Here is a 25,225-nt window from a genome sequence, read left to right as displayed (position 1 = left end):
AAGCTTGGTCTTTATTTTTAGCTGAGCATAAGGCAATGTCCCGAATGTCACTGAGATCTGTTTTGGCAAACAAACTGGCACTTTGTACTAGGAGACTTCAGCCTTGAAGAGACATCCCTTACTATGGAATTGGGTTCTCAAATGTCAGAATGTCACACAATCTTAGGATGACATCTTCGGTTGCATCAGGCAGATTTCTCCTCACAATGCATATTGGAAACATTCCCACGAGTCCAGTGCTGTTTATAGATTAATAACGGACAACAGAGTGGGTCAGATTCAGCTTTTTGTGGATATTTTCATAGCTGGTGCCTAAGGCTGTACTAAATTCGCTCATTAACAAGTGTAGACAGTGGGTGATATTACAGGATTTCCACAAACACTTTGTAAAATCTTTCAGAAAATTCCACACCACTTCATAAAGACACTACATTTCCACTGGACTATTTACTTTGCATTGCCTGTAAATGGAGGCAGTAGTCATTTTGACACTGCACTACTTTGTACAATACAAAATGCATTGATTTTATGGCCATATGTAATTTATTTCATATTTTATATCCGTAGTAAACGGACTGAAGCATATGCGTATTTATAATTGTAACTTTACTTATCAGGATGGATCATTTTCACTGCAGACTGTTTTCGGCTGAAAATGCTTCTTCCCTGGGAAAGAGACCTGCGGTCTGCTTTTGAGAAATACCCACAGCTTTGCATTCTGCCCAATCCTTTTAGTCATTACAATAACATACTACAAAGTTTTCTAGCTCTAACCCTGTAAGCCTGCTGGAAACGACTATCTCAGGTATTTTTTTGCCACAAAATGAATCATTATAAAACCTAAGATTGGTTTTTGCGAAGAAACTGTTACACTTATGAAACAGATACAGTTAATTCCAGGACTGAATTTTGCTAGGCTCAAGTTTTATAAATTGGTTTTCTGGTTGGTACACTGGTCACAGTTGCTGTGATTTCAGCAGCCACCTGAGCACCAGCACATGAGCACAATCAGTGGAAGAAGCAGCTCTGACATGTGTGATCAGACCTCGATGACACCATCGACACCTATGAGTGCATCGACGCGTGATCGGGCCTCAGTGAGGGAACTGATATGTGATCTGACCTCTGTGAGGGAACTGATATGTGATCTGACCTCTGTGAGGGAACTGATATGTGATCTGACCTCTGTCACAAATAAGTGGTCATGCCTCAATAAGGACATTAAGAAGTAATCAGACCTGAGTCAGTACAAGAAATCCTTCTCACAGACACATCTCTCGTTCCAAGACTGGAAGTGGTGGCCTCTTAGTCATAGCTGGAGGTCCAAAGCTATGTTGCACAGTCTACTGTCCAACTGTCCCAAATGCACAATCAGAACTAAATGCTTAAGAAAAGCATCTGAATGGGTTCTGGGTTTCTGATGGATGTTACCCATTCATCCTCTTGCTCATTTTCCTGTTAGTGTTTCTGTCCTCCACTGGCTAAATGAAATGTCTGGTAACTTAATAGTGTCCCAGGGGATGTGAGGATGTAACAGCCAATGAGGTGGCCCATTTAAATCACAGCTTGTAGATAAAGAGTCAGGCTGTCAAAAGAATGGCGATGTGACTGGAAGAGATGCTTCTCCTGGTTCCAAGTGATCCATCACAGCAGGGAGGGAGAGGAAGTGTGACACACACACTGAATTCCATCAGTGAGTCCATGTGCTGTTATCTCCATTAATCAAACATCAAATGCTGGAGCATAAGTAGACATGCTATTACAGCAATGTGACATTACTTTCTTTGCTAACAAAGCACAGGCCTCAAGGCAGGAAAGATGGACTCACAGTCATCCATTTACTGGCTGCTTCTTCCCTGTTTACTCAAAAAGTTGGTTTCTCTTTATTGGCTGTTGATTGATCCATACATCTGTTGACTGCCTCTTTTCTATTCAATAATATGATCTTATACTTGCCATTTACACCGGCACAGGTACGTGGGAGTCCTTATTTTTTCACATTCCGTCTTGCTCTCCTTTAAGACACACACCCAAATCGATTGCCAGATATCCATAATGCATAAGCCTTTTAATGCCATTGGTGTCAAACTAAAGAGGAATTTGGATAAATGTCTTTTACCGCTACCCAGTCCCCAACTGGGGCTGTAGGTGAAATAAAGTAGTATCATTAACGGGGCTAACAGTACTTAGCATTATCAGAGCTAACAGTACTTAGCATTATCAGAGCTAACAGTACTTAGCATTATCAGAGCTAACAGTACTTAGCATTATCAGACCTAACAGTACTTAGCATTATCAGAGCTAACAGTACCTGCTCGGTTACTGTAAGCTTGTACCTGGAATGTAATAATGCATCTGCATGGGTTGAATTGGGTTTTCTCCATTTATTCCTCTCGGTAAACATGTTCTATGAGTTATGCCTCTGTCTAATGGTAGGACAAGAATCTGCTATTAGAAAGAAACTACGTAAAACCATGATTAATCACAGTCGTATAAGTATGAACTGGCCTACTGGTGAAACAGGATTCGTAGGAGAAGCCCAGGTTGAAGGATGCTTTGGTCAAAAACCAAAAATTGTGGAGACTTTTCTGTCAATGCAAAGCTCACAATCAGGTCAATCAGCACAGCAGAGATCCTACAATCAACCTTGATCTAAAGTGCAGTACAAACTACGTCATTCACACTCGGGCAGAATTATGGCTAAAGTTATTGTTACCACAACAGTGCAGGTGTAGAATGTTTGGTAATCTTGCTGCCTTCCCAAGGGCATCGCGGACTCTCCAGAGGAGCATTATGGGAATGGAAACAGGAGCTGTTGCCCCCTGCTGTAATCAGGATCATTGACCTGAAGGCTGTCATGCCTTAGGATTTAGGAGAGCTAATCGGGAATTGTGTAATTTACCCCAGTGCCCCATCGGCTGGCTTCTTAAGTGCTCAGAAATAACAGTCCCCTTGCTGTCATCACGACCCTTCCTGATACAGCAGACACCTCCTCCCTTGACGGACAGGGCAGGGCTTTAGTGCCACAGGTCATCGCATCACAGACTTGTTGGTAAAAGGTCATCGTTGTTACCAGTAAAGAGGATTGAGTGAAAGAAACCTACATGTACAAGATGCCAGGTTAAGACCCTGTACTCAGATGTGTGACAATAGAAAAACTTTCCAGAATATTCCAGCTCAAAGAAAGACAAAAACCTATCATCTGCACCCACAACACCTAACTGGGTCATAACTCAGATGGCCTTAACTTCTACTCTTCCATCATTTCAGGTCATCTCTCTTTTCAAAACATCCCACTCAAACATACTAACCCAGGATTTATCTCTTCATCAAAGATTCTGTTGGGATTGTCAAACTGGGTCTGTATGTTGATGGCCCAGTAACAGACCACTTCCTCCACTATGATGATACCACTGCCTTCGGCTCAGTTGTGGCTGACAAAATCAGACCCAGATCAATGCAGCAGGGTAGCAAGTGGATCTTCCCGCAGGGAGTTGACTGTGTATCTCAAAGTGCAGTGCCAGAAGTGATGTTTTTATGATTCACCATGAAGAGATGACAGGAGTGGCAGCATAGCACTAGTCTTGCAATAGGGGCTGACCACAAGCAGAACAGGAGTGACTGACAGGGAGGATTCGCTTCTGATGTGTGCTGAGCCATAACTCTCAGTGAAGGTAGAGTGAAAGCAGCCATGATGATAAATATCCATACTGACTAGGCAGGGTAGTGACCTAAAGGGGCTGGGCTATGCCAATCAGCTATCAGCTTCCAACATCCCTGTAAATGTATTCATAGAACAGCAGGCCAATGTCTTAAAGGCGCTCAGCTGTGTTAATCAGTTTTCAGTTACTCATTTCCCTTGGAAATGTATGCACATGATAGTAGGCCAATGTCTTAAAGGGATGGGACAGGGCCAATTGACTTTCAGTTTCCCATTTTCCTTGTAAATTCATGCACACGGCAGCAGGGTGTATCAATGAGCACACGAGGCAGACAGGACACAGAACTTGCATTTTGCTCTGATTTTCAGTAGCTGAAACTCAGGAACTGCATTTTTTTTATTTCATAATTTTTTTCTTTAAGATTTTAGGAAGAATTACAAGATTACAAAATATTTTTTTTCAGCCAAATTTCTGTACTCTATTAATTTGAACAGTTATAGTCGAATGGTCATTGAGATCTAGAGTTTCACATTTTTGCAAAAATTGTAGCAAATTGCAGTTTGAGTTCAAGTCAGCATCCCAGCATCCGACTCACTCCCTGATGCGCTGCATGCGTGTCTCTGCCATGGTGCAGTCCTGCGTGGTTGGCGCACGGGGACTCGGACACCCTCTCTCTGGAACCTCTGCACAAACGTAACACAACACATTACAATAACTTTACATTCGTCACCAAGACGTGGAATGGTTATAGTGTCAAACTAAACTGTGGTGGCTTTATGAGCCAGTAAGATCCTCACTGATGAGAGGCTGTAATATGAAGGGTGAAGTGTACCTAAGGCAGTGCACTAGAGGGGGGAGGGTGCAGCATGCCTACGGCAGTGCACTGGAGGAGGGGGGGGGGGTTAAGCACGCCAAAGGCAGTGCACTGGAGGAGTGTAAGGTGGAGGTGGACAACATGCAGCTAGTACTGAAACAGTCCAAATAAAACACCTTCCTCAAAGACACTGTTACCACTTGAAGCTGCAGCCTCGATTTGAATAATTCATTGCCTTAAGTGCGACTCCCCCTTCTGCTGGGGGAGTCGCTTAATCTATGCTCTCCTCTTGTGTCATGTGATGCATAACTAAAAACACTGAGAGCATGGAGGTGGCACTTTACAGACCGTATCTTCAAGTTCCCCCAGATATAGTGTGCAGTTCTATACTAAACAGTAAATATGTAGTGTGATGGTAACTCACCGGTGCTGGGGTCTCCTAGAATGTTCTTCATATAGCTCACCATGGCCTCCAGGTCACTATCCTGCTGGAACACAGGAACACAGCTCAGCTTGGCCACTCAGTGGGTCATTACAGTGGAGGCCAGATACGCCCTGATTATTTGGCTGAGGTACCTCAGTGAAGGCATCACGCCCAGAAAACAAACGCTCCATAACTCAGGCCGTTTTTCCACCACACCAGGCACCAAACTTTTGGTACTTCGAGAAGGTACCAAAACTATGATACTTCAAGGTGTTTTCTACTGCCGTAAAAACTGGTACCGGCGGCAAATGACATCGCGGCTAGAGGCGGGTATTTTGTACTGAATTTAAAAAAATGCCGGCAGTATATTATACGGCTTGGCGATGTGCAATATTAATACCAACATCGCATGCTATGCACATCCAGTTCTTGTATTAAGATCAGGCTTTTTCTTACTTTTAATTCGGACATTAAAGTGCAGTGGGTAGCGTTTCGAAAAAATATTTTTACTCTGTTACTCTGTCATTGAAAAAAAACAGCGAACTTTGCAATTTTAATTATTATTCCTTTTATAGATTCTAATATGTTTAAAAATCTGTTTAAAATTTTACCTCCGCTGCTTTTGCATGAGCGCTGCATACATTCCTCACAATCATTTTCATCCTTGCTTTTTAAAACACTCAAAAACAGGTTTATGGGAAATTTATGAACTCCTATTTTGTTTAATAAATACCACAATATTTCTTACAACTAAATAACATCGCTATATTTATAACAAAATCAAATCACTAGTATATTAAATTATTATTAGTATTAGTGTATTCAGCAAAATACTTTTTAATTTCTTGTCATGCCATCTGGATCTTTTTGATGTATCTATTCTTACAAACCGCATTTTTTTTTCTTTGTTTACCATTATTTCACATCTGTTTTCAAGGCAGCGTTTATTTTGTGTTTCAGCGGCAGGCTGGTACTGAACCAGTCGACAAAGCAAATCCCACCCCAAAGCACCAAGACGTACCCCAGCCGGTTGGGCACTTTTGGTACTGGTTCTCGTCTGGAAGACAATGGAAAAGGGGAAGTATCGAAAGTACCGTACATGGTGCAGTGGAGAAGCGCCCTTTAGTGGTTTGAGCATCAGTCTTGTAACGCAGGGGCTGTGAGTACAATCCTTACTGGAGCCTGTCAGATACACTGCATGGAGTGCTGAGCAGGTTAATTGTCTATGCCCAGAAGGTCGCTAGTGTGAATCCTCTGACTGGGCGAGTATTAACATCCCTATTCCTATGTACTTGTAGTAAGTATTACTATTCTTATCAAGATGGAAGGGCATGTGTGAGGAACAAGCAGGCTGGTGCCAAGTGAATCACACCCCTTCACCCCCCCCGCCCCAATCTGCCTCAGTGTGAACCCGAAGGCATTATTTGTGTGCAGGAAGTTGTGAGAGTTGAAAGCGTGGAGGGTACCAGCTTCAGCCCTGACAGAACACACATTTCCATGTTTAGCGGCCTGTTTCCAGCTGACCTGTACCACCTGCAATGCATTGGACACTCTGTGGTTATTTATTTATTATTACATTTTTTTTCTTTGAGGGCAGCAGTAATTCAAAGCCTGAGCACATAGTACTGCAACCCTGCTGTTTATTCTTGTAGGGCCCCTGGGTGATTGCCAAGGTTCTCTCTTGACTTATCTCATCTTTGCTGTTTATATGGGTCTGTGAGGCAACCAAGTGACAGGAAATTTCGGCGAGCTTAAAGCTGAGCTGATCTCCTTGTTGTCCACCCTCAGTGTCTGTACACGTGGCCAGTTTGCTGGAGATGCAGGCCCCTGAAGGTTATAGATGTTCCCCACTCCAAACAGGCAGGAATCACTGGCAAATCCCCCTGTCAGAGAGCTAGAGCTTCCATTATTTTTGGCTTTCAGGAGTTTTCTTTGTAAACTGTTGTTATATTTCACTTTTAATATCTCCTTCTTGCAAGGCCTTTGTGATACTGTAGACAAATAATTGGGTGATGTGAAAGAGAGATGGCCAACCAACCCCCCCATCTCCTGAAATGCTTTTTCAGTGAAGCAAACAAATGCTCCCCAGCAAAAGCAGACAAGGCATGGAACTCTCATGCTAAGGGACAGACTGGCAGATCTCTTCATGGGAAAAGTTTTCCAGCCATTTTAATTCTCTTTCTAAGTATAATTTTGCATTTTCTGAGCACACAATTTGTGTCCCAATGAATTTTGGAAATATGTCCTCAGCCGATATCCCCCTTCTGATATCCGGACATCTACTCAGGCTCTCTTCGGACCCTGAGGATAGCATTACAGGATCTAAATGCAGCCACACCTTATGAAGACATTAAGAGCCGATACTCATTATGTCCACACCAACCACTGAAATCCCTCAGGGTCCATGATTCAAGGTGACTAAATGACTCTCTTCTAAACATTTAACTCACAGAGTTTAACAAAACAAGCAACTTCTATGATAAATAAAGCAAGTCCATGATTAGACATTGAAACGTTGTGGTCAGTCTAGGGGCATCATATCAGTCCATCCTGTTCTCATACCTGCCCAATTGTAAGTTCTTCATCAGCCTCGTCATCCTCTTCGGAGCAAGATTCAAACCCGTCCTCATTATAGTGGGCCTCGGCTTTTTGGGGGTCCACTGGAATCTCTAGAAAAAAAAATGTTAACAGGCTAATCGGTATTCCTATAAATGCAGCTTCATCAGATGGGTGGGGGGAGGGGAGCTGTCCCTTCCGTCAATTAGAAACGTCAGAGGCGATGATGAGAAACGCCAGTGAGAAATCAAAGCTAAGCCATGTCCTCTGAGTTTCACTGCAAGCTGCATTTGATGGGGTCAGCCATATTGCCGCCATCCATTCTAGCTGTTTCTGCTGGATACAATTACAGGGGAAATTGGTGTGGACAGGATGTGCAGCTGATGTGAGGAAATATGATCAGCTGTTTCGCTTTGTGCGGACGTAATGAATGAGCTGTCAAGGCCACGATGGCGCAGGAAGCGTCTGTTGGTTTAGCTTCCCAGAGAGAGTAGCGGGGCTCCACCTACGAGGATGCAGCGCTGTGGCTAATCCACGTTTTCACACTGAACGTTAGCATGTGCTTCTAGTGTCAGCAAAATCAGTGTGAAGAGAGCGCAGGTGTTAAACGGTATCAATACCAACCTGTGGCCTTGAGAGTGTGCCCCCCCCTCCAGGCGAGCAAGAGGGATCGGCATATTAGTCACTGAATTTTTAAAAAATGCTGATACAGTAGCATCTGAAAAAAGCCCAGCTTGCGAGGGTGATCTTCAGGGGAGGGTCCATGTGAGCCACTGAAAGGCAATTAAACACTCAGGAAAAGTCTGTGGGATGTGTCTGCATGTCCAGTCATCCGTATCAGGGTGGGTCTTTGTTAAGGTCAGTCTGTGCCTGGGGCTCCATGACCAGCAGCCAGGATGGTGATCTGTGTCTGTGTGTGTGGTGGGGGGGGGGGGGGGAGGGGGGAGGTTGGTATTTACAAGAAGTCCTCACAAATGTTCCAGCCATGAAGTAAAACCTGTTACTTTTTCGCCTGTGGGGACATTGTTCAGGTCCCCACAATATAAACCTCAATTTTATAAGAATCTGTGACTGCAATCAAAAAACTAAAATAGCCTGAAGTTTAAATCTTTATGACTTTAAGATTTAAGTCTAAGATTGTCGTTCCTGGACAATTCCTAGACATGAATCCAAACGTGTCTGTGTGTGCATGTGTGTGCATGGTAAGTCAAGGGTGTAATGGTTGATACTTGTAATGGTGGGGTGGGTAGTCTAGGCAGAATTCAGGATGATAAGCTTCGGTGCCAATACTCTCTGTAATGCACCTAACTGACAGAGACACTGGCATCCATAATAAATTGGCTGGAGTACACCAAACCAGGTGGTGCAGAACAGAGGAAAGAAAAAGATTTATAAAAAGACCTAGTTAAAATGATGAAGTGTGCACAGACTCGTTAAATATAATGAACGCTGAAGAAATGCAAAGTGATCCATCACAGAGGATGAGTGGTGCACCTTCAGGTTGAGAAGTGAGAGAGAGCATAACAATGCCGTCAACATCGGTCGTAATGGAGAGCGAAAGGCAGTCAGTTTAGATAAAAAGAGGAGGATCATTGTTCAGGCTGACTGAGCACTAGGGCAAACTCCAGCAGAACTGAATAAGAAAAATGATCTGAATAAGTAAACTACCCACTCCTGTTGTACTTTCCCAACTGTCATGCAGGTGGCGCAAGAGTTAAAGATGAGGCCGTGATGTCACAGTCATGAATACAGAGCTTAACCCGGGTCACTTGCCGGTCATTTTGTGTGGAAGTCACATGTTTGGCTTTAAAGGATTCAAGGCATAGCGGCAGAAGTGAATAATTCAGCGTGTTTTTCTTTTGGCTCGGGAGAGGAGCAGAGATGCTCATCTGGCAGTGGGGAGCAGGGAGCACTGAGCATCGCTGCAGAAGGGTGCAGAACATGCAGTTTGTAATTGATTTAAAATGTGAAGTAAATCAATTCATGAATGAGAAAAATGTTTTGCAGATGGCCGCGGGAAATGGGAAAGTGATGGCTGTGTTAGTTAATTAATGCCGTCATTCTTAATCATGGGTCTTAAGTGAAGAAAGGCTGAATGCATATTTACAATGAAGCAGTTTTGTAAATTAAAAAAATATATAAACAAATATAAAACGTCCAACACCATGTATTCAGCTCAACATGCTGAAGGCTAACCGGAAAACACGGACCGCTTACCACCATAAGCATTTGCAGAATTCACCTGCAAATAAACATAGTCATTTAAGCATCTGTGCACAGACGTATCACTTCTCAGGCATTCATGTAGTGCCCAGTTACCACACTGCCACACTAATGGAGCATGCAGTTATGTAGAACAAAAACACACCATTAATCAATTCATCTGCCCATAAGAAAGGCAGATTTTCTTACAATTATTTTGCCACAAGGCGATCAGGGCAGATGGACTCAGTGGGTGTGTTGTAGGTGTATAATGTGGTAACAAGATTACAGGCCCAAAAAGACAATCAATAATCATTTAGCTGCTCTGACTGTGATTGGAGGGAAGTTTCCAGAACAGAGTTTTCGATGCCATCGCTCTCAGCAGCAGGCAAAACAATAGGGTTACAGCGCTGACAGAAATGGCATTAACGCCCAAACTGAAAACTTTGCTGATTTGCCTTCCAGTCAACATCCCGTACATCAAGTTATCCATAAAAAAGCATTAAGTTGATGCGTGATTTATTATAATAACACAGGCAATCGGGTTTGAATATGCAGATCAGCTGCAGCCCTAATAGTGAAACTGATTTCTATGGGAAGTATGCGTTCATTGGACACATTAAAGTGTCATTTAAACATTAGCATTAGTATTAGTGCCTATATTTTTCCTTTTTGACTATATATAGCAGTTTCTGAACTGTAGCTACATCCAGTGGGAAATATAGGCTGTAGTTTTCAGAGAAAAGGCACCTTGCATACCATACAGCCCGCAACGGGTCTTTAGGAATGCTTTAGGGTTAGGGTTTGGCTTTAAAGGATTCATGCCATAGGGATGCCTTAGGGATGTCGTAGGGATGCCTTAGGGATGTCGTAGGGATGCCGTAGGGATGCTTTAGGGATGGCGTAGGGATGGCGTAGGGATGGCGTAGGGATGCCTTAGGGATGGCGTAGGGATGCCTTAGGGATGTCTTAGGGATGGCGTAGGGATGATGTAGGGATGGTGTAGGGATGGCATAGGGATGCCGAAGGGATGGCGTAGGGATGCCATAGGGATGGCGTAGGGATGTCTTAGGGATGATGTAGGGATGGCGTAGGGATGTCTTAGGGATGATGTAGGGATAGCGTAGGGATGCCTTAGGGATGGCGTAGGGATGACGTAGGGATGATGTAGGGACGACGTAGGGATGGCGTAGGGACGACGTAGGGATGGTATATGGATGAGGTAGGGATGGCGTAGGGACGATGTAAGGACAACGTAGGGATGGCGTAGGTATGCCTTAGGGATGGCGTAGGGATGCTTTTTGATATAGTAGCCGGCTTTGATTGGAGCACAGAGTTTATATTGTTTTTGAAATTGCAATTTCATTAAATTATGTGTGATATTTTTATTCCAAAATAACAGCAGGATGAGATGTTAATATCATTAAGGATAACATGTTAGTGTCATTAAGGATAACATGTTAGTATCATAATGGATAATATGTTAGTATCATTAAGGATAACATGTTAGTATCATTAAGCTCTTAGTGTCCAGCCAAGAAGTTTGAACTTATTCATCATTTTTAGGAGGAAGTTTGATCTCTAAATAACCTGGCAGCCTTGGTGGCATCAAACACCCTTTTTGAAGGTGACCTTTGAAGGTATATTTTGGTTTCTCATCAGCCTGGGTGTGACTAACTCTCAGCACATGACTGCGACAATGGGAAGGTTTCAAGTGCATCTGAAACAGCCAGCATGTGCTGTGATCCACTGTAAACTACAGCCACAGTGTGATACCATCATCTCCCACAACCGGCGCCCACGCCAACATGCCGTCACTGAACCCATTCAACCAGTTTTCCTCATGCTTCTCCTCTGCCAGATGTCTGTTGTGTCAGAAGATGCTGATGAACAATTATTTTATAGCGAGGGCATGACCTGTACTCTCTGTCTGAGTTTACTGGGCGCCCGATATAAGGAACAAAATCAAGTAAGACCTGGGCCCCAGTGCATTATGGGACTTGTCTGCCACCATTTTACACCCTCTCTTCCCAGTTGTCATGCAAAATGCAAGTGCCTTTATATTGCCAAGTGCTATCACTGTGTGCATGGCGTTACTAAAAAAACCGTTTGCACCCATTACATTACTCTATGAAGGTATCCTAGAAATTGACATTTTATCATTACATCTGTCATTTCAACAATTAAATAGATATTTTCAGGAGAGCACCTGGAAATCACGCTGGCATTGGACTCCAAGTATCGATGTTCCCGCCCCAGTTCTCCATCCCTCTCTAGGCACACCTCTCACATCTCACCATCGCCTTCCAGTTGTGAAAGCCTTAGAGCGCCTGGATCTTGGTCACCCATCACATCTAGTTGTCCCAGTGACCCAGTGATATGGGAGCCAGTTGCCTCTGTACTTTCCTGAAAAATTACAGCTGGAATCAGTCAGGGGAGTGTGGGCCAAAACCCACACACAAAGACACTGACATATGCCCAGGTCCAGGAAATATGCTTTGTGGAGGGCATGTAAATCACAAAAAGCAAATGGAGATGTATTTAATACTTGGCTAAGGAATGTTCCTGTGGAGCACTTGGGAGTGTAGTTAGTACTCAGTTAGAGAATGCTCCTGTGGAGCACTTGGGAGTGTAGTTAGTACCCAGTTAGAGAATGCTCCTGTGGAGCACTTGAGAGTGTAGTTAGTACTCAGTTAGAGAATGCTCCTGTGAAGCATCTGGGAGTTCAGTTAGTACTCAGTTAGAGAATGCTCCTGTGGAGCACTTGGGAGTACAGTTAGTACTCAGTTAGAGAATGCTCCTGTGGAGCATCTGGGAGTACAGTTAGTACTCAGTTAGAGAATGCTCCTGTGGAGCATCTGGGAGTACAGTTAGTACTCAGTTAGAGAATGCTCCTGTGGAGCACTTGGGAGTACAGTTAGTACTCAGTTAGAGAATGCTCCTGTGGAGCATCTGGGAGTACAGTTAGTACTCAGTTAGAGAATGCTCCTGTGGAGCACTTGGGAGTACAGTTAGTACTCAGTTAGAGAATGCTCCTGTGGAGCATCTGGGAGTACAGTTAGTACTCAGTTAGAGAATGCTCCTGTGGAGCATCTGGGAGTACAGTTAGTACTCAGTTAGAGAATGCTCCTGTGGAGCATTTGAGAGTATAGTTAGTACTGAACTAGGGTAAATAGGACATATTAAGTATATATCCAAAAGTTGAGTAAGCATATATCCAAAAACTAATGATAATAATCTTACATTCAGTACATCCACGCTGACTTTCTGGAAATGCAGACACCGCAGTTCCTGCATGCGTCGACAGTTTTCCTCGTACTTCTCCTCTGCCAGATGTCTGTTGTGTCAGAAGATGCTGATGAACATTTATTTTACAGACAGGGTGTGACCTGTACTCTCTCTGTCTGTCCAGCAGAGCTCTGCAGCGGAGTTTAATGGGCGCCCGATATGAGGAACAAAATTAAGTAAGACCTGGAGCCCACAAGGTGGCGCTCTTCATGTCACACTCAGCATGCTGGGAGCTCCCAGATAAAAGCACAGCCTGTGGCCACACTGATTCTAACTGCCCAATCCTGCTGCGGTGAGTGTGTTTCATCGCCATTGATGTCATCCCCCCCCGTCCCTTGGCATATCCCCACATACTTAAACCTGTTGGCCTCCTCATCAGCAGCTTGTAGCTTCTTCAGCCTCATCCTCTCACGGGGGGTCATCTTCTGTACGTCTGAGTGCCCCAAAGGAACTGTCTTCTGCCTAGGGGAGTGAGATGGGGTGGAGGAGCATCAGACAAGACAGGGAGCCACCACAGGATTTGGGGGGTTGAGACTCAAACGTTACTGTCGTATGTAGGAGATGCCATTGAACTCTATGGCTACAAACAATGTTAAATAAACCTAAAAATAAACTGGCAACACACAGACAGAAGGTACAGTCATGAAGACTGTTACATACCAGTGAAGAAAAACTAATAATAATAATAACAATAATAATAATAATAATATTCAAGACATAATATTCAAGACACCTTTCTAATACTGAATGTGATTACTGCCCAAACGTGTGTTATACACACAATCATACAAATATGAAAAGAGCAGAAAATGCATTCTTTCAGAGGGACATCACTCCACAGGCAAACCAACTTGCGATAATCCGATTTGTGCTATTTTGATTCGTCCCCAGCCACACTGTGATTTGCATGCCGGCCATGCGGCGCGTTAGGGCTGAGGAGGACTGGAGCCTGGCTGCAGGGTCATGCAGAGTGAGCAGCATGTTAATTAAGAGGCGGCGCGCACCGGGGCCTCCTGGTCAGCCCTTTTGCCACACGCAGCCGTGGCATATGGCCTGCCGTCGGTTACTTTTAGTCCCTGCTGACAGCCAGCTTCCTCTTGTCACATGATGCACCAGCTGAAGGTGCGGGGGTGCGGGGGTGCGGGGGAGGGGTACTCACATGACGCCAGCGTGTCTCTCGCATTTCTGCGCCTTGCTGTAGATCTTGAGTCTTATACTCTGCAGAGAGGAGAGAAACACGCAACACCCGCATCCAAGGACATGTAAGTGTTTGTTTACATCTCCTCCGGCATCACAGACTACCTTGTTCCTGCTGCTTATGCTCTGTTAGGGTCCTTCTTTATAGACCAGTAGATGGCGTCAGTACATGGTGACGCTCACAGTGGAGTGAAGTAGAGATAACAGTTTGTACAGTTAAGGATGAACCCCAGGACACGAGAGACTTGCACAGAAAGGCATGAGGGCACTCTGGACGGAAGGAACGGGGGTATTCCATGAAGTAAGCAGCGGGGGTATTCCATGAAGTAGGATTTATTGTTTAGCAGGATAACGTGTTGGATTTAAGGTAGTCTGAACTGGATGGACTTTTTCTTTGTTCTCTACATTTAGCCCAGGCTACCATAAATCCAACAAGTTATCCAGCTAAACAAGAAATCCTGCTTTGTGAAACAGGCCCATGCTCACATGTCCTAGGAAGGTGTATGTATTGCTGATGGATATGTATCTGCTCCATGTGGCCAGAACCAGGCTTTTCAATGGCACAAACACTTTTAGAGTCTGATCCTACGCTGTCTGTTCCATATGTGGCAGGAGTGGATCTGCAAATTAAGGAACTGGACTTGCAGATGGCGATAAACTCAAACTACTGATGCTTGACTACAACATGGTTGACCAGAGCCCACCTGCATGTTCTCCTCGATGAAGCTCATCTTCAGAAGGTCAGCTGCAGACGGCCTCACCGCCGGGTCCTTGCTGAGCATCCTGGGCAGACACAGGGGAGGCAGTCCCATCATGTTCACTACTCGCTATGGTACCAGCGTTGCCATGGATACGGAAAGCCTCCTAACACTACAGTATATGTTCCAGATTTTTCTTTCAAAACCAGATCATCCATGCTGGAATTCGACTCTTTCCACACAAATATACTGCTGGAGTAATTTGGATTTATTTAATTAATTGAAATTTCAGCAGTATGTTGTGCTGATCTGTTTGACATATGTTTATGTAAATATAAATCAAATAAAAATAAAAACCAATGGCGACCCACTTTTGCCATCAGAACTGCTGCGAGGGTAGACACACGTCCGGCTCAGGGACGTCATTTGGCACACCACCTTGCAGCTGTTATTATCGCACTTATATAGTTTTCCTGTTAGCTTTAACGAGACTGGCCAATCCCTACTGACCTCTCTCATTAGCAAGGTGTCTGCGGCTGACTGCATGTTTTTTGTTTACTGCATCGTTCTCGATGAACTCTGCACACAGCACTGTGTGAAGATCCCAGAGGGTGGCGGTTTTTAAGTTGTTGGAACTACTGTATCTGGCACCAACAATCACACCCCCTTCAAAATCGCTTATAACAGGGAATCTAACACTCAGCCTGATGGTAAGTGAAGCTCTTGTCCCTGTCTGTATGCTATATACATTGTGTCGCAGCCAAACTGCCTTTAGTCTGCCTTTCATGCTATCACACAGAAGACATGACAGGTAACTCCTAGTGTGGGGGGGTTGAAACTTACCCCTCCAGAATGGCACCGAGCTCTTTGGAGTAGCTCTGGGGGAGGGGTGGGACAGGACCCTCCAAGATCTTCATCACCACAGACAGAAAGCTGTGGCCCTTAAAGGCTCGCTCCAGGCTGCACATCTCGTATAGGAGGCAACCCAGGGACCTGAATATGACATCATCAGGAGGCGCCCATGTCATAGGGCAAATCTCACACAGGCCAGACGGTCATTTTGAAAGTTCTGGGGTCTCAAACACCCTCCCTGTATGTCAATATTTTAAACACACTCTCTGGAATGGATTACCCATAAATTCTCGTGTTTGACCATTCCCAAAAATATTTGTAGAGGATATGCATTTTATCCAGTTACCAAACCCTTGAACAAAGAACTTCCGTAAATATAAGTCATATAATTAGAACTGAGTAAAAGATTATTCCGATAAGTACGACAGGTTTATCTGAGGCTTTTGCAATGCATCAAAGGATCCTCAGACCATCAGAGATATGGAGAGGTGCTCCAATCTGGCCACTCGACTCATGCACACTGTCACAATACAGATTTTCTGCACCATGGTGCTAAAAATATCTCCATACAGGTAACCTTGACAAAGACAAAGAGCAAGGATACGGTATCAGACAAGTGAGGCTGGCGGCACGAGCTACTGGAGCCGTTTGGAATGAGACACGGGAAGTCAGACAGCAATACTGTCCATTGGGCAGCCGTAGCGGTCTTGGATGTGCAAGGAGGCTGCAGCGCCCCCTTCAGAAACATGTGAAATCAAAGCAAGCCTTCACTCCTAAAGCAGATCTAACAGCACGGTGAATACACAGAAGCTCAAATTACATTCGATTCTGCGGGTTCCAGTCGCATCGTACCCAGAAACAACAGATTGATAATCAGGTTCCCTAGTTAATGATCACAGGGACAGCTGGTCATTATGGGATGTTGGCAACGCCTGTGGCCACACGGCAGAGAGATGGCCAGCCTATGTAAACACGCAGCCTCTGACCTCTTGTCAGCGTAATCCCCAAGTTGTGCAGCAAAGCTGTGAACGGAGCTGGACTTCACTAACTTCCCCAGCACTGTGATCATTTTTGGCTGTAAGTCACCTGACCAGATCATTTGAGTGTCAGTAGCCTAATGCAGTGTTTCCCAACCCAGTCCTCGGGGAACCCCGGGCAGTCCACGTTTTTGCTCCCTCCCAGCTCACAGCCAATCAGGAACACCGAATACCTGGTACAGGTGCGCTAGGAGCTGAGAAGAAGCAAAAACATGGACTGTCCGGAGTTGCCTGAGGACTCGGTGGGGAAACACTGGCCTAATGAACTGGGCTACATTCATAATAATAAAATTTAATTATCACTAAAATAAAGCATTTAGCTTTATTGAATTGAAAAAAAGGAAAATAATTGTAACAGTGTAAAGGAAAGTTGGATCTGATGATCCAGGTTTGCGGTGCCATGCTCAGGGTCGGTGAGACATAAAGGGCTCATTGGGGAGGCGTCCACACTTCCACAATCAGGAACAGCCGGTCACATGGCACTCAAAGGCACTTGAGTGGGGACCTGATGGGAAGAGTAAGGGGACCTGATGGGAATTCATTTGGGTCGGCCCCCGACCAAGATCCCCACGGAGACACACTGCACACCCGCTCTGGGTTGCTGTAAATACCAGCATGCGGCTGCAGGTCCCAGGCAGTCACTGCTGACCTCTATTATCGATGGCATCTCTGCGGAGCAGGAAGGCCTGCTAAGCGAGACCCCAGGCCAGCGTGCAGCTAAGCGAGACCCCAGGCCAGCGTGCAGCAAAGCGAGACCCCAGGCCAGTGTGCAGCTAAGCGAGACCCCAGGCCAGCGTGCAGCTAAGCGAGACCCCAGGCCAGCGTTCAGCTAAGAGAGACCCCAGGCCAGCGTTCAGCTAAGAGAGACCCCAGGCCAGCGTGCAGGTAAGCGAGACCCCAGGCCAGATTGCATCGACGAGCTGCGGGTTTCACGTCAGAATCCTTAATTGATATGAAGCTGCTGAAGTGCTCAGGGGAGCCAGAAGAACCCTTAGTAGGAAGTGTCTACATTTCCTGTCAAAACCGGAACCTTCCGGACGGCTCTGAGGGTCCCTTCACTGCCACTCCAAAGTGCTCCTACATCACATGTTCATTTTGTCTTATCTTCTCTTGGAGAACTTGCTTGCAAACATGGTGCAGCACCAGGTCCAGGTTCATGTCCAGGCCCTGTCTTCACCATTCCAGCCAGCAGCACATGCGCTAGGCCCACCCTGATCACCCATCATCCACATGCTGACTTTGATGCTGAAGGAGCAAGTGTCCGGACAGAGCACCAATCTCCTCTTTGTCCTTTTCCTCATCCACGGCCTTAATGTGTAGCACGATGGATACATTAAGGAAACTTCCTGACTTCACACAGAAACAGATTTTGAGAAACCTTATGGCAACTGATCTGGTTCCCGTTGACTCCCAGCTCCCAAAATACAAGCATACGTGATAAATAACTGAATGTACCTTCCTTGAGGGCTGCTTTGAGGGTTGGCACCTACTGTCTTCCAGTCCTGTGCCAATTTCCTTTACCACTACACCCCCACCAAACACATGCTTACCAGATGTCTGATTTGGAGTTGTAACCCTGATGGCTGAGCACCTCTGGACTCATGTAGAATGGCGTGCCGGTGAAGGTGGTGGCCAGGTCACATGACCCATTGAGGAGGCGGGAAACTCCGAAGTCACCTGACCAGCAGATGTGGTCACAGGTGAAGATGCGCAGATACATTAAACACATTTTACTGGTTCACTGAGATGCATATTTATACACTTTTACAGTAAAAAAAACTACACAATAAAAATTAGGCAAGGAAATGTAAGTGTACAAACCTTGTTGACATGGACAGATGAGTAACTGTGGTAATGGATTACCCGTGGGACACCCCCTATCTTGTGTATAAAGACCCATTCCCGCTGGATCCCTAGGGATCTACTTACCTATTTTAACAATGTTCTTCTTTAGAAAAATGTTTTTGGCCTTGAGATCCCTGTGAAGGATTTTCCTGGGATACAAAAGGAAGATGGATAGTCTGTGTTGGTTTAATCATCTGCAATCCGCTGTTTCTTTTTTTATCCTGGCTAAATAAATGGGGCATTTGAATATAACACCTGGAATGGGCCCATCCTGCAAAACGGGTCGTTTGTTTATTGCTGTCGCTGCCCCTCAGGGGGACACTTTTGGCGTGAGCCCTGTCTTTAACAAAGCTTTCATTACAGAGCACAGTCAAAGGGTAATTAAAAGGTACCGTATGTCACCGACAGCCCAGAGCAGACTTTGGGTCTCTGGTCTAAATGGGATTAGCTCGATGAAGTAGCCAACACTGATGTACAGTATATCTGGAACCTATGTTGACACAGCAAAGGTTCCTAGGGGAACCCATTAAGGTATAGTACAGGAAATGACCCTGGTTTTTCTGCCCCGATAATTGTGGAATCTTTGAACAGGTTTCTGTTTAGCCAAAGACGCACCCACCTCTGGTGCATGTAGTGAACGCCCAGCAGCAGCTGAACGAGCCACTCTGCGACCTGGCTCTCAGGCAGCCTCGCCCCTGTCTGCCGGAGCTCTTCCAGCTTACAGTCCAGATCCCCATCCTGCAGTCGGAACAAGAACCGTCAGGTAGGCCGCTGTCTGAAGCGGCTCTTGGCAGCGTTACTGTTAACAGCTGCTCCACTCCTGCAGCTCTGCTGCCCCTAACAGCCACACTGCTCACTCTAGAGGCTGGAATTAGAACAACACGCTGCCATGTGTTGACAGGGAGGGGAGGGTCAAGAAAACTGGCTGGAAGGGTGGTTTCATTATGGTGGACCAAAGCAAACCCCCATTTAGAGGGAATCCAGAGGGGTTTCTGGCATCCAGGAAGAACTGTGGAGTGCCAGTGTCCGGTACACGCCCTCCGCTCCTCCACTTGCTTGTATATAGCCGTATGTTTATCACAATCTGCTGGATTAGATCCAGGCAATTACTGGTTCTCTCTGTGTTTCACGCTTCTGTCATCTAGAATCTCCCAGCTTGTTTCATACATAGTTTCCGCTGTGGCGCTGCTTGTCTTTCTAAGCACTTTGGAAGTGCTTGTAAACATGGCATTTTCGGAGGCATCATGGGTAATGGTGACTGTAAGCTAGGGGTGTGTGGCTCAGTGGTTTATGGATCTGTGCCCATGTCTGGAAGTTTGTGGGTTTGAATCCTGCCATCTGAATAATCACTACACCATTGAGCAAGGCCATTAACTACAACTTCTCCTAGGGTGCGAGATACTGGCTGATCCTGACCTTTGACCCCAAGCTTTCCTTGTATGTTACTCTGAACAGAAGCAGAGCCAGAAAATTGCCAGTGGGGTGACCAGCGTGGGACCAGAGGTCATTCTGTGGCGGCACATAAATCTAAACATGAATATAAGGCATATAGAAAATAAAGGGATGTTTAAGGTACCTAAACGCTATAACTCCACATTGTTTATAGTCCAGGCAGTGGTGGAATGATCAAATACACATTTAATTTGTCAATTTCTTGCAGTTAAGGTAACAACCTTACAATAAGTACAGGATTCCCAGCCTCCTGCATGACTCCTGTTCTCAGAGCACATGTTTAGCTCAGCAGCGCTGTGAGCTCATTCTATATCAGTTTATCATCAGGGACACAGAGAAACAGTTACAGGATAAAAGTCTGATTTAATCAAAATGTAAATTCAGTGGGGGTGGCAAATGGGGTGGTCAGGTTTCAGTCTGGGGGGCCACGGTCACCCCTTAACACCCCCCGGATCTGCGTATGAGTACAGGACTTACTCACAGCACCCAGAATACGATGCGGAGAGCGCATTAGATTTACTTATTTGTCTGTAAATAAAGGTGATGTCAACATAATATTTAATAGCCAAACTCACAGTATCATCCAGTTAAAATATTTTTGGTCATTTATGTAGTTGATTAAAATGGAACACATTTAACATTGACTGTTTTCCCAAGCATTTAAGTATTGCCTTATTTCATGGCTAGATTTCTGTGGGCAATGAATCATGATTTGTACTGGTAATTCACTGGAAATTGGAGCGATTGATGCAGAGGAATGAATTGGTATGAAAGCCAGACGACACGCGGTCCATAGGGGGCTCTGCCCCAGATTGAGCTGTTCTGCTCTGTGACGGGCGTCTGAGTGCCCCAGTGTCTGAAGGGCTCTGCATTTCCCTCACTATTGTCATCAGAGGTGTCCAACAGCTCCCCCAGCTTACTGTGTAATGACAGCTTAGGCTGGTGGGAGGGGGGCATTGCGGGGCTGTCCGGGACAATTTGAACCCAAGGGCACCATAAATACATGTACCGCACCCCCATTATCGGCACCGCCCCACCCATCTTGAGTCAATACTGCACAGTATTGATCTCAGCTGTACCCGCCTGTCATTATACCTTTGTGTCAATCACATAAAAGCACAGAATTTTAAACCAGAAGAATCCAGCAAACACTGATACAAGTAACCAGTGATCAGCTGACTAAAGAACAGATTAAACAATTTTGCAATTAAAATTCCATGTAGGACTGAACGATTACATCACTCATAAGCAAAGAAGGTGACCTGCATGGATGCTAGCAGATTTAATGAGCCCATTCATTCCTGGGGACTGTATCCCGAGCCTTCAACTGTAAATGCTCTATAAATGTAAAGGGAAGTGAAACGTTCACCATAGTGAAATGTGTCCACTGAAATGTGCCCCATAAGTGACATAGCAGGGGGCAGTCAATTCAGCACCGGGAGAGCAGTGCTTGGGGGCGGTACCTCAGCCAGGGTACCCCAGCCAGGGTACCTCAGTGGTGTTTTGCTGGTTAGAGATTCAAACCAGCCGTCTTTTAATAACATGTGTGCTTCCCTATCCATCAGACCACCACCATTATTACCTTAAGAGTTAAAACCAGGCATAGTCACTAAAACGAGCTGAAATTAAACCAGCATAAGTATTACGGAATGCACAAACATCTGAGTGACTTACTCCGAGTGCTGGACACACACACTCATTCGCTGAGAAAGTCCAGTGACTCCAGCTGAGTAGCATTTTGTTGTAAACAATGACTTTCCAGCATTCCTGAGTCTCCTGCCGAAGCATGACACTCCTATATCTGCGTCTCCCAGCTGCCCAGCAGCCTTAAGCACAGCTGCAATGGGCCAATCAATCTCTTAATTGATTAAACATATTTCTTTTGCACAATAGGCTGTTGAGGTATAACGGGGCAAAGAGGCTGCATGTAGATTACATTCCAATTCGCTCAAGTTACAATTACCAGACGTGCCTTTATAAAGAGCCATTAAACGAATCGCATTCGATTCACTAGCTTTGGCTCATGAAGGCTCATTTTATTCCTTACTTTTCTTTCATTTCCAGTGTGAGATTATGACTCCATGCCATCCCTGCACTCCGCATCCCACGGGAATATAAATCTATTTCGCTGGCATTCTCAGTCATGTGTCTGTCCCATGGGAACGAAAATCTATTTCACTGGTGCCAGACCATTGCAGAACTCGTGCAGTGGTCTATTTAGAAACACCAATTACCCTAACTGAAGGTCGACAGGAGGCAACCTGTACAATGTGGGGGGAAGACGCAAAACTCCACCCACACGGAGCAGGGAGTGGAGTATAAAACCCCCAACCCTGGAGGTGTGAGTGCACCCAACCAATCACATGGCAGTATTAGGGCGCGATGTGTCATGTGGTAATTAATATCTCCCCATAAAGACATAACAGCCCCTCAAGCACTACATGTCTGCATAACACTCTCGATTCGCCACGCTATTCTTTATCGCCATCACTGCTCAGTCACTCATTAAAAGAAGTTACATTTGTCAAGACATGGCTGTTCAAAATGTACTTTGATTTGGGCGAGTCGACATAAGCCGACAAAAATCAAATCCTGTTCATGAAGATAGAAAAGTACTTGGGCGGCTTGAAGGTCCTGCAGTGAATGTGAGACAGCCCAGTACTTCACTGGCAGGTCATTCATTAGAGAGCTGCCAGTTATCAGTATCGAACAATCAGCTGCATGAGGCCTCAGAGGCGGCCCCAGTGTGTGTGTGTGTGTGTGTGTATGTGAGAACACGGCCTGCTGAGCAGTCGTGAAGATTCTCGCAGATCCCCATTGGCTAGCAGGGAGAGCACCATGCTGCAGATCACCCATGAGTCGCTGCACAGGGCCGGGCAGAGGATGACCTGAACTGGCAAAGGGCTCACAGACAGAAACAGCCAAAGGCTGAAAGCTCCGGTTCCAAAAGGACAAATCCAGACCAAGATTTTGTTTCAACCAATCAGTTCAGTATAAACAGTCTTATTCACAGAGAACTCAAATGCTGGGTGAAATAAAATCTTGGTCTAAATTTGTTCTTTCTGGACCTGAGCTTTCCACCTCAGGAAATAGCATAGAGAGGCACTGCACTGACACGACGAGTACGATCACTGCATCTCAACCTTCACCTCAGCGGACGTGACAGTCCAACCAGAATCCCGACTCCATTGCAGCTGACTGTTCTGTGGACAGGGGGTGGCAGGGGGGGTGTAATCAATGGAGATCAATGTTCAGGGCTCATTAACGTGGGTGGGTGGCTTTGAGGTGCAATCTGTAACCTTGATATGGGCCACGCAGTGTCAGCATCAGCACCCCAGTGAGATAAGAAGGAAAACACAGGCCTCTTTGTTTCATTTCATTTTGGATTAGATTATGGATTATAGGATCCAGTGTGATGAGTGACAGCACAGATCCCGAGAGACAGCGGAGAGATGAGGGCGAGATGCCTGCAGTATGTGGCATGTGTGCATTTCAGCCACGCGGCTTTGCCACATGCTCAGTGGGAAGCCAGTCAAAAGTCAGCGAGAGAAGCTTCCTGTTGTTCCTGACAGTGCATTCTACGTGCGATTGTAGACTGAGAGATACCAGGCAAACTGCACAGTACCTGCAGTTGTGCCTTGCTGCCAGTGGGGGGTGCAAGACTTATATGAAAATCCCTGGCTGGCATTTATCACTGAACCAAATGTGAGTTTTGTTCTTAAAAGACACATTACTTAAATGGCACATGGGCTAATGTGAACTAACAGACATAATACGGTATTTTTCAGTATCACAGCCGTCTCGCTCGGCCCCCTTAGGAAATTAGGAAAATTAGGAAATTCAGATTAATTACACTGTATAATTGTTGGGGAACACTGACATAGACGTAGATAAAAGGGATCACACACTGCAAGGGTCAGGGAATAATGGAATCAGACAAGCTCTCCATTTGCTGACTGGGACAAGCACACAGACTGGATTTTTTTGGCCTGGGGGGATCCTTGTCAAGATCCTACAGGTACAGGAGGCCAAATTCCTACCAATGAGTTATGCTTAATCCTACCTGCGATCCAATCAACCATCATATGTCATAGCGAGAGCATCATACCTGGATGGTCTCACCTCACAGTACTCGGTGATGATGCAGAAGATGTCCTTCTCCAGGAAACTGCTGTAGAACTTCAAGATGGAGGGATGGTGGAGTTGTGCGAGCAGCTGGGCCTCCGTTTGGACCTGCATTGTTTCGTCGGGGTTCAGGTCACCCACTGGTACCTCCTTCAGCACTTTGCTGCCAGAGCCAAGCAAGCGAGTGAAGAGATCAACAGTCAGCTATCCATAACTTGAAGGGTATGGGTTTAAATCCTCTGGAATGTCACCATTGTGCCCCTAACCCCAGTTACTCTAGGGATGCTGGCCAGCCTTGCTCTCTGATCCTAAGCTTTGCATGCTTGTACGTTGCTTTGGACAGAAGCTCATTCCGGGACTGTGGTTATAGCTCTCTGCCCTGACATGCCCCCTCCCTTCTGTGCTCTTATTTTTCTCAGCCTCATTTCTGCCCCCCAGTAGCAGCACGAGACACACACTGACAAGGCCTGGGTGAGGGAGGTCGTTTACTGCTGGTACGGCAGGGGAAAGTGGCCCCTCACGTACAGCCTGAGCTTGTTGTGTCCTCCCCCCCTCCAAAACAGGAGGCCACAATCAAAGAAGCTGTATGTTGGACAAAATGAGCTGTGAATGGCTTGGAGTTACTGTACATTCTACAGGAATGAATGGGTGAGACAGAAAGAACAGAATAAGGATGAGGAGCGGGGCCTGGGTGCTGTAATCCCCTGCTGGCTATCGCTCGGCCCCTGGCTTAAGGCTTCACCGGGACCCGTAACTGGTCTGCAGAGTTCTGAGAGAAGATCAACACTTCTCTAAACTTCCGGGCCCAAGGGTCCTACCTGCATTCAGAACAGTCAGGCGTCAGGAGAGCAAAGTTAAATGCAAGCTGTTGGCTGGCGGGTGTTCACTTGGTTGTATGTTTTGTCAGAAACCCCCCCCCCCCCCGCCCCCGCCCCCCTTTCCATTCCTGACACATGAATCTCACGAGGTTTTGCTGAATCCAGACTCATATTTATGCTGTCTGTCAGAAGTTGTCAGGTAAGGAAAATCCTCCACGCTGTCGCCATTTCCACAGAGAATCGTTCGGTGGTGCT

The 25,225-nt window shown here is 45.7% G+C and overlaps 1 protein-coding gene across 2 annotated transcripts in view; it reads right to left on the bottom strand.

Moving 5' to 3' along the window:
• LOC125748421 (serine/threonine-protein kinase Nek11-like) overlaps positions 1-25,225 on the bottom strand; it is a 38,481-nt gene that overhangs the window by 2,245 nt on the left and 11,011 nt on the right. Inside the window, exons 3-15 of one of the 2 annotated variants that reach the window (XM_049024497.1) lie at positions 24,150-24,315; positions 19,195-19,313; positions 18,660-18,724; positions 18,281-18,407; positions 15,685-15,834; positions 14,848-14,926; positions 14,106-14,164; positions 13,301-13,408; positions 12,902-12,995; positions 11,956-12,064; positions 7,463-7,569; positions 4,901-4,964; positions 4,258-4,345 (exon numbers count right to left, since the gene is read on the bottom strand). In XM_049024497.1, coding sequence (XP_048880454.1) covers positions 4,258-4,345; positions 4,901-4,964; positions 7,463-7,569; positions 11,956-12,064; positions 12,902-12,995; positions 13,301-13,408; positions 14,106-14,164; positions 14,848-14,926; positions 15,685-15,834; positions 18,281-18,407; positions 18,660-18,724; positions 19,195-19,313; positions 24,150-24,315 — 1,335 coding nt within the window. The remainder of the gene's footprint in view (positions 1-4,257; positions 4,346-4,900; positions 4,965-7,462; positions 7,570-11,955; positions 12,065-12,901; positions 12,996-13,300; positions 13,409-14,105; positions 14,165-14,847; positions 14,927-15,684; positions 15,835-18,280; positions 18,408-18,659; positions 18,725-19,194; positions 19,314-24,149; positions 24,316-25,225) is intronic. The other variant, XM_049024498.1, reaches the window with a different exon arrangement.

Source organism: Brienomyrus brachyistius, chromosome 9, assembly GCF_023856365.1.
Source record: "Brienomyrus brachyistius isolate T26 chromosome 9, BBRACH_0.4, whole genome shotgun sequence".
Lineage (NCBI taxonomy): Eukaryota > Metazoa > Chordata > Actinopteri > Osteoglossiformes > Mormyridae > Brienomyrus > Brienomyrus brachyistius.
This window is presented reverse-complemented; position numbering and strand designations above follow the sequence as displayed.